Source organism: Helianthus annuus, chromosome 16 (assembly GCF_002127325.2).
Source record: "Helianthus annuus cultivar XRQ/B chromosome 16, HanXRQr2.0-SUNRISE, whole genome shotgun sequence".
Taxonomy (NCBI): Eukaryota; Viridiplantae; Streptophyta; class Magnoliopsida; order Asterales; family Asteraceae; genus Helianthus; species Helianthus annuus.
This window is the reverse complement of record NC_035448.2, coordinates 71,819,546-71,828,690: the sequence shown is the minus strand read 5'-3', so window position 1 is coordinate 71,828,690 and position 9,145 is coordinate 71,819,546. Positions and strand designations below refer to the sequence as shown.

Here is a 9,145-nt window from a genome sequence, read left to right as displayed (position 1 = left end):
TGACCAGGAAATGATTGGAGGTGATTGCTACTTTTAATAAGCTGTCATAGTTGTCAAATTCGATTTCAACAAATCTTTTCCTTTCCTTCAATTTCTAGAACATTCTCCGTAACATGAAGACGTGTCGGGTTCTTCTACTAGTGGTATTTTAATGAAGTATTGAAGATTGAATGTGCAAATCCAACCGTTTTTTACTACGGAAACGGTGGCTATGCGAAATACAAACCGCAACCGTTTTTTACTACGGAAACGGTGGCAATGCGAAATACAAACCGCAATCTTTTGTGACTATGGGAAACACAAGTTTTCTTTTTGAGCATAATGGATGTCCGTTATCTCAGTTGAGACGGGCATTGTTTAAATCTGAATATAAGTAGATGTTACGTGTAACTTCATTAAACCAAGAACAAAGCCTATTTCGAAACACATGTGTTCGTATCAGCGTTGTTTATCACCCTGTGTGAGCATTGGAAACCCGACAAACAGTCTTAACAACTGACAGCTTATCTATCTGTGTGTGTGTCACATCCATCCTGTTATAGCAATCGATATGATTAATTTTACAGATTTTTTTCTAATTAGCGTTGTTAACTACCAAAAGAATGCATACACAAATAGTTCTAGTGGACGAAGCAAAGAGACCGTTGTGTATATGAATCATGTTTTTTTCTAATTAGCGTTGTTAACTACCTAGAAATTGATATGGTGAGTTGGTAATCAAAATCAAGAGGGCAGACAACGTGCCTTTCGAGATCCAAGAGGAAATAATCAAACGGCTTCCAGTAAAATCACTGATTCGATTCCGATCAGTCTCCAAATCATGGAAAGCTATTGTTGTTATTGTGCCTATCTCGGTTGTTCAGTACTTTCGTGATAATAAAACAAGAAATAATCAAACGGCTTCCAGTAAAATCACTGATTCGATTCCGATCAGTCTCCAAATCATGGAAAGCTGTTGTTGTTATTGTGCCTATCTCGGTTGTTCAGTACTTTCGTGATAATAAAACAAGAAATAATCAAACGGCTTCCAGTAAAATCACTTATTCGATTCTGATCAGTCTCCAAATCATGGAAAGTTGTTGTTGTTATTGTGCCTATCTCGGTTGTTCAGTACTTTCGTGATAATTAATCAAGCAGACATTGATTTTGCCAAGATTGAAGGAAAGAATCTGGCCATAAGCGTTGTGGATTCTCAGCATTATTCGAATGTAAGTGGATCGGGTTCTGCTAGTTATTTGGAATGTTTCGAATCATCACAGAAGACGTGTCGGGTTTAACTCTCCTATATCAACATACTTTTCTCCAGACGCTTAGTTGTTAGGATTGACAACTTGAGGGGTCTAGTTAACTTTCAGATTCAGATTCAGGAAGCAGATGATTTGAGCGCAGGAATCAATGCAAAACCCTCACCCTCAAAATCAACCAGAAACCAAAGGAAAAAGGGCAGATAATGGCTGATGGTTCTTCGTTGAGGAAACCAAACGTAGACGGAAATGATAGGGATGGTAACCGGAAGAGAAAAAACCCTAGTGCATATTCAATCTTCATTGCTTCATTAAAATTACAACACACGATAAAATGCTTGGAACTCACCTGATAATAAATAATCAGTTCAAACTTTCAACAATCGACACCTGGAAATGATTGGAGGTGATTGCTACTTTTAATAAGCTGTACGGGTTTTGGTGTTTTGGTAGGTTGAAAGAGGTGAATGGTCCTTGTTTTTCCACATCATTCTGTCACTTTGTGTGTTGACGAAGCTGACAAACACATTGGTATTTTCTCAAAATGTGCAAACTTGAAGAATCTCACATTAAAGGAGTTTGTGTCTTGTCTTTCAGGTTCTCTGCCTTAGATCGGTCATTCCTTGTGATACATGAACGTTGTATTCTTGTCTTTCAGAAGAGTTTGTATTGAACCAAGAATACTTCAAACATTCTAAACCCTACCTGGAAACAAACCAACAAAATCCTGATGGTCTTCTAGCAGAACCCGACACGTCTTCTATCATGTGACGGACACAGGTGCAAGAGAATGGCGAGTTGTTTTCAGTTATTTCTGTTAATCCACAAATTCCATTGTTTAAATCAGAATCAGGTTCTCAAAACAAGGATCGTTCTAATAGATTAAAGAGAATAAACCAATTTTTACCATTTTTTACCCATAGTATACGGGCCGTATAACAATATACGACCCGTATACATCGTTCGTATACATTGTATACGATCGGTAAAAAAAAATTACCAAGAGTATACGGCCATATAAACCGTATACGGCTCGTATACATATGGTAAAAAATGGTAAAAATATAGCGTGTGATTTGACCGGTTGTATTAAGTTATCTCTGTTGAATTTGATTTCAACAAATCTTTTCCTTTTCCTTCAATTTCTAGAACATTCTCCGTAACATGAAGAGAAATCAATTGTATTTTTTTAGTTGCTTCTCTTGTTAAGTTTCTGAACCAACAAAAATCCACAAATTCCAACAGTTACATCGTTTTTACCGTCCGGTTTCCAAACTCTTTCACTCAAAGTTAATATTCACTGTGGTGGATGTAAGCATAAAGTTAGAAAAATACTCAAGAAGATTGAAGAGTACACAACTGAAGGTTCAGTGCACGAAAAGTTTCTTACGAACGATATGTATCTGGAAGCTCAGTATCAACAACTTGTGAGTGGGAATATGGCTATGAAGAATAGTATGGATAAACAATCACCGGTACGGATTTTGGTGTTTTGGTAGGTTGAAAGAGGTGAATGGTCCTTGTTTTTCCATGTATCAACAATCACCGGACGATATGTATCAACAACTTGTGAGTGGGATCGTTGTAATCATCACAGAAGACGTGTCGGGTTCTTCTGCTAGTAGTATGAGTCTGAGTCCATTGTGGTTCGTGAACGTATTGTTGAAATCGTCCATCACTTAAGACCTTGAAAGATTTGTTGAAATCGAAGAAAAGAGTAACTAGCAGAAGACGTGTCGGGTTCTTCCAACAAATTGTGTATGTGCTTGTGCTGTAGAAACCGGTGATGAACTTGTGCTGTAGAACGTTGGAAACCCGACAAATAGTCTTGACAACTGTGACAGCATATTCAATCTTCATTGCTTCATTAAAATTACAACACACGATAAAATGCTTGTAAAATTGCATCAACTCTCCTATATCAACATACTTTTCTTCAGACGCTTAGTTGTTATGAATGACAACTTGAGGGGTCTAGTTAACTTTCAGATTCAGGAAACAGATGATTTGTAAAAAAAAAAAAACCGGTTGATGAAACCGAAGCTGTTACACTTTATATAGTGTGTGATTTGACCGGTTGTATTCAGATCTCTGTTCGGTCATCTTTCCAAGCTGAAACCAAACGTAGACGGAGATGATAGGCCTGGTAACCGGAAGAGAAAAAACCGCAGTGATTCGGAATGTTTCGAATCATCACAGAAGACGTGTCGGGTTCTTCTGCTAGTTATTCGAAATGTTTCGAATCATCACAGAAGACGTGTCGGGTTCTTCTGCTAGTAGTATGAGTCTGAGTCCATTGTGGTTCGTGAATGTTTCGAATCATCAAAGAAGACGTGTCGGGTTCTGCTAGTAGTATGAGTCTGGGTCCATGTGACGGACACAATTCTTGCAACTTAAATCCACAATCAACATATACAGATGCAAGAGAATGGCGAGTTATTTTCAGTTATTTCTGTTGATCCACAAATTCCATTGCTTAAATCAGAATCAGGTTCTCAAGACAAGGATCGTTCTAATAGATTAAAGAGAATAAACCAATTTTTACCATTTTTTTACCCATAGTATACGGGCCGTATAACAATATACGACCCGTATACTATCATCGTATACATAGTATACTTCGGTAAAATTATTTTTTACCAATCGTAGACGGCCGTATAAACGGTATACGACCCGTATACGCATGGTACAATATGGTAAAAACCTCTTTAATCTATTAGAACGATCCAATAAACGAAGAACAAAGCCTATTTTCAAAACACAGGTTCATACAGTGCTGTAATAGGTTGTGGTTCAGCCAAAATGACATCTAGAAACCATCCTATGTCTTTTAGGTTGTGAATTCGCATAAACATATATTCGTTTCATAACCTCCTCCTATAAATCAACCACAACTGACAAAGAGCCTGTATTAGAAACCATCCTATGTCTTTCACCAACCGAAGAGGCAGCAAGGACAGATAATACTTCATTTGTCGAGAAACCATACTGTCAATAAACTACCATCTTTTACTCATAAACCCTTGAATCCCAACGTTTCTCTAAAAGAGTCTGTATTAGAAACCATCCTATTTCTTTTACCAACCGAAGAGGCAGCAAGGACAGATAATACTTCATTTATCGAGAAACCATATTGTCAAGAAACTAACATCTTTTAATACTTCATTTGTAACCGTAAAAATAATGCAAATTTGTACGTAAAGATCTCTACACAAACTGTGTATGTGCTTGTGCTGTAGAAACCGGTGATGAATTTGTGTATCTAAATCAGGTTCTCTGCCTTAGATCTGTCATTCCTTGTGATACATGAACGTTGTATTCTTGTCTTTCAGAAGAGTTGGTATTGAACCAAGAATACTTCAAACATTCTAAACCCTACTTGGAAACAAACCAACAAAATCCTTATACTCTTCTAGCAGAACCCGACACGTCTTCTATGATGATTCGAAACATTCACGAACCACAATGGACTCAGACTCATACTACTCACCCTCCCCTGAGGAAAAGTTTTCCCGACGACTCAAGACAAAGCAGTTGGTTTGGTTTCATATCAGCGTTGTTTATCACCCTGTGTAACCATTGGAAGCCCGACCACTAGCAGAATCATTGCATTACATCCCCGTTGAAAACAAGTGATTAAAACGCTTCTCCTTACGACTCTCATCAAATGCCTCACCCTTCCTTTTTATTACAGTCATACGACACGTTTTTTTGTTTTTCAATCTTTGTTACTTGTTAAAGTTTTATTTTTTTCTATTTTTATAAAGATTTGACCACCTAACGACTGTAAAATGTCTCGTGTGATTGACACCTTAAATCCATTAAATACTTTGGGTAAAATCTAATTTTCTTTTCATACGGGCCGTATACAGTTATACGACCCGTATACATTATTCGTATCCATTGTATACGACCAGACAAATTCTTTACACATGGTGTATACGGGCCGTATACAGTTATACAGCCCGTATGGAATGAAAAAAACTGACAAAGTCTGAAGGCACAGACTTTGTTAGTTTTATTTTATTATATACGGGCCGTATAACTGTATACTGCCCGTATACACCATGTGTAAACAACTTTTTACCATGTATTAATATTAGGACCCATTTCAAATCACATCGCAAACCCAACATCGATACCATTATAATTATAATATTTCTAAACTGAGGAAAAGAAGAAATCCATGATAATATTATTATTATTAATCAATAAAAAAGAAAAGGCTAAAAAAAATAATGCAACAAGAACAAGACGGTAATGTCATATATCATCATTCCATAATTCTTAAACCAATCGATCAACTTTCCAATCATCTTGAAAAATTTAAAAGACATAATCAAATTCAAATAAATTTTAGAAGATGAAAGTAGCTAGAACAGGTATATAAGTTGAATTGATCCTCAGTTAACATGGAAGAAGAAGAATTATAACAATTCTTCTATATTGACTGACGATCAACTCAACTTGTCATCAGCAATTTTAGCCAAGGACTGAAGGTTACATTTAACGATCGTATCAACAAACCCAACAGTTTCTTCTTTTGTATTCCCCGTAGGAATATCAACAACGTAAGACTCAACAACAACCGTACCGGTTCCGGTCGGAGTGGGGTGGAGGGTGGTGACGGAGCGGTAGTTCGATAAACGGTGGTCGCCACCGATGACGCTGAAGCTGAGAACGTGACGTTCGTCGTCAAGGATGTCGAGGCGTTCGGTGGAGGTGGCGGCGGGGAGGCCGGAGATGACGTGGACTTGACGTAAAGTGCCGACGTCGCCGGAGCCGTTGAGGACGTGGCAGCTTTTGACGAAGTTTTTGTAGGCTTGAGGGTTGTCGAAGCGGCGGACGACGGCCCAGACGGTGGAGACGGGGGCGTTGATGATTTGGATGACGGCGGAGCAGCACTGGTGGTGGCCCACTGGGTGGGTGTGGAGGCTGGAAATGGTGTCGGGAAATGGGTGAGTGGTGGTTCGTGGGTTTGAAAGCATGGTTGGAACTTGGATGGTCAATGTTGATGGGTCTCTGATGAGGATCTACAAGTGGTTTCACAGAGAGAGAGATGGTTTGGTGGGATCTTAAAAGTGAGAAGAAGAAGAAGAAGGAAGGTGAGAGTTGATCATGTGATTTTAATAAAATAAGGCCAACTTGGTCCAAACTAGGGACCATAAACTTTCACTAATGGACGCTTACATTTGAGTTTCTTTGTTTTTTCTTTTTCATCATTTATAATGCCAACTTTCTAAAGAAAATTTATTATATGTAAAGTTGTAAACATAAAAAGTTCACATTGGTTGTCAAAGAGCCAAGTATTTATATATTATGAGAAAAGATAATTAAAATACCTAAAAAATAAAAAAAAAATTCTCTTAATTTATAAATACTCTTAAAATAAGGGTAATTAGTCTTTTAAATAATAATAATATTTTAGTTCACCATCTTATTACACTTAAAACCCTAAGTTTTAACATAATTATGAGTAATTAGTTACACTTTCTCCCTCCACAACAAACTTATAATTCTTTTACGTATTTTTGTCATATCTTATAAACTATAATGTTTTTAGAAAAAATGCAAAAGTACGGTGACGACCTACTCATTTTTCCTGACGTTTCGATAGTTGTCTTTGTCAGTATTGACATGTGGATTAAAAAGTACAAGTAGAATGTTTAATAGCTACAGAATGTCAAGTGATCAAATACTGTCAATTTAATTATCTCATCTATATTACACTGTAATCAATCATTTTTAACAAAATTATAGATAATTAGTTAGTTGTTACACTTTATCCCCTTATAAAAAACAAACTCACCCTTACGATTTTTAAACGGTCATAACTTTTTCGTACGTTAGTATTTTTTAAAATTACACCATATAAACGAGAATTTTATTTTCTTTAATTTGAGTATAGTATTGATATAGTTTTTAATTAAAAAAATGATATGTTACGTGATTAAAAGTGTCTAAGGGTGAGTAATAACTGAATCGTTAACAGAAACCGAACCGAAATCAACAAAAAACTAAATTAACTGAAAATTGATTAACCGAAACTTGAATTAACCAAAATTGGTTATCGAATTTTTGTACCCACATTTAATCTAAATTAACTGAACCGAACCATTCATATTTTTATATATTTCTAGCTTTTATACCTTTATTTCATGTATTTTATATACATACCCCCATTTTACGTAAATATACCTCCATTTTATGTACCAGTACATCAATTTCATGTATTTATACCTAAATTTCATGTATTTCAAATAAAAAGTTTTAGACCAAATTTGGTTTTGGTTATTAACCGAAATTAAACGAATCGAACCAAAAACCGCCAATCTAACTGAATACACCGAACCGATTAACTAAAAACAGATTGGTTAATAAAATAGACTAATCGATGACCTCGATTTTGGTTGAGGATAATAATCTAACCAACCAAACAATGCACACCATGGAAATGTCTGTGTTTACCGTGGCATCGCGCGCACGCCTATTAGTTATTAACTAGAATCGGTTATCGGTGAGCAATAACTAAATCGTTAACCTAAACCAAACCGAAAAGAGACGAAACCGAACCGAAATCAACCAAAAACTAAATTATCTGAAAACTAAATTAACCAAAAACCAGTTATCAATTTTTTGTACTCTCGTTTAACCAAAATTAGCTGAACCGAACCGAATGATTCATATTTTCATAGATTTCTAGCATTTATACCTTCAGTTCATATATTTAATATTTTTATTTCTCCGTTTCATGTATTTATACTTTCATTTCATGTATTTATACCTCAATTTCATATATTTCTAAGCAAAAGTTTCAGCCAAAGTTTGGTTTTTGCTATTAACTGAAATTAAATGAAGCAAACCAAAAATTGTCAATCTAAGCGAATAAACCGAAGTGACTAAACGAAAACCGATTGGTTAATAAAATAAACTACCGATGACTTTGGTTTCGGCTTCGGCTGAGGATAACAACCGAACCGACCGAACTATATATATATATAGGACAAAGATCCATTAGGAACCACCCTTTATTGCGAGAACCGCGAGAACCAATGTGAACACAACCAAAAATGCCTAAAAATAGCTAAAAAAACACACAATTTTTTTTATTGATTTTTTTAGGTTTTTTGGGGGTTTAGTTTTTAACATTTTAGCTTGGGGGGGGTGAGGGGGGGTTTAGGTTTTTGGGGGGTGGGGGAAGGGGGTTTAGGTTTTTTTTTTTTTTTTTTTTTTTTTTTTTTTTTTTTTGGGGGGGGGGGGTTAGGTTTTTTAGTGGTTTTAGTTTTTAGCATTTAGCTTGGGGGGGTGGGGGTTAGGTTTTTTTTAGCTATTTTAGGTTGTGTTCACATTGGTTTTCGCGGTTCTCGCAATAAAGGTGGTTCTCGCATGAAACTTACCCTATATATATATAGGGTCAGGATCATTCGATCAAAACAATCTATGGACTAGATTGGCGCGGTGACATTTTCGTAAATAACACCAATTCTATTAAGTGGACGCGCTTTATTAAGGGTAAAAAGGGTAAAACATCCTTTCTTACATAAAACGCCATTGAAATATAAAACTCCAAGTAAATACAAAACACCAATTTTATCATTGCGTAGCTTTTATTCTTTATTTTAGTTAAGGTCTTAGCCTACAAAACCGCCATAAATGTAAAACGCCATAATATATAAACGCCAAGCCTTCGAACGATGGAAAATTCAGGGTTGCAGTGATATTCAAGAATAGGCTGCAGCGAAGAAGAGACGAGCTTGTCACACCCCCAAAATACCACACGCAGAAACCCCCGCGGGGCGTGTGACGTACCAGGATCCAAGCCATCAATCACATTGAACTCATAGGTATATTAAAATAAAACTTTCATTTATTAACGTTAAGTGTTACAATGTTACAAATAA

At 36.2% G+C, this 9,145-nt stretch overlaps 1 protein-coding gene across 1 annotated transcript; it reads right to left on the bottom strand.

Annotated features, from left to right (window-relative positions):
* Nucleotides 1-5,490: 5,490 nt before the first annotated feature.
* LOC110879398 (abscisic acid receptor PYL4) lies at nucleotides 5,491-6,360 on the bottom strand. The gene has a single exon (XM_022127849.2). The coding sequence runs from the start codon at nucleotides 6,230-6,232 to the stop codon at nucleotides 5,702-5,704; it is 531 nt and encodes a 176-aa protein (XP_021983541.1). The 5' UTR covers nucleotides 6,233-6,360; the 3' UTR covers nucleotides 5,491-5,701.
* Between the last annotated feature and the right edge of the window lie 2,785 nt (nucleotides 6,361-9,145).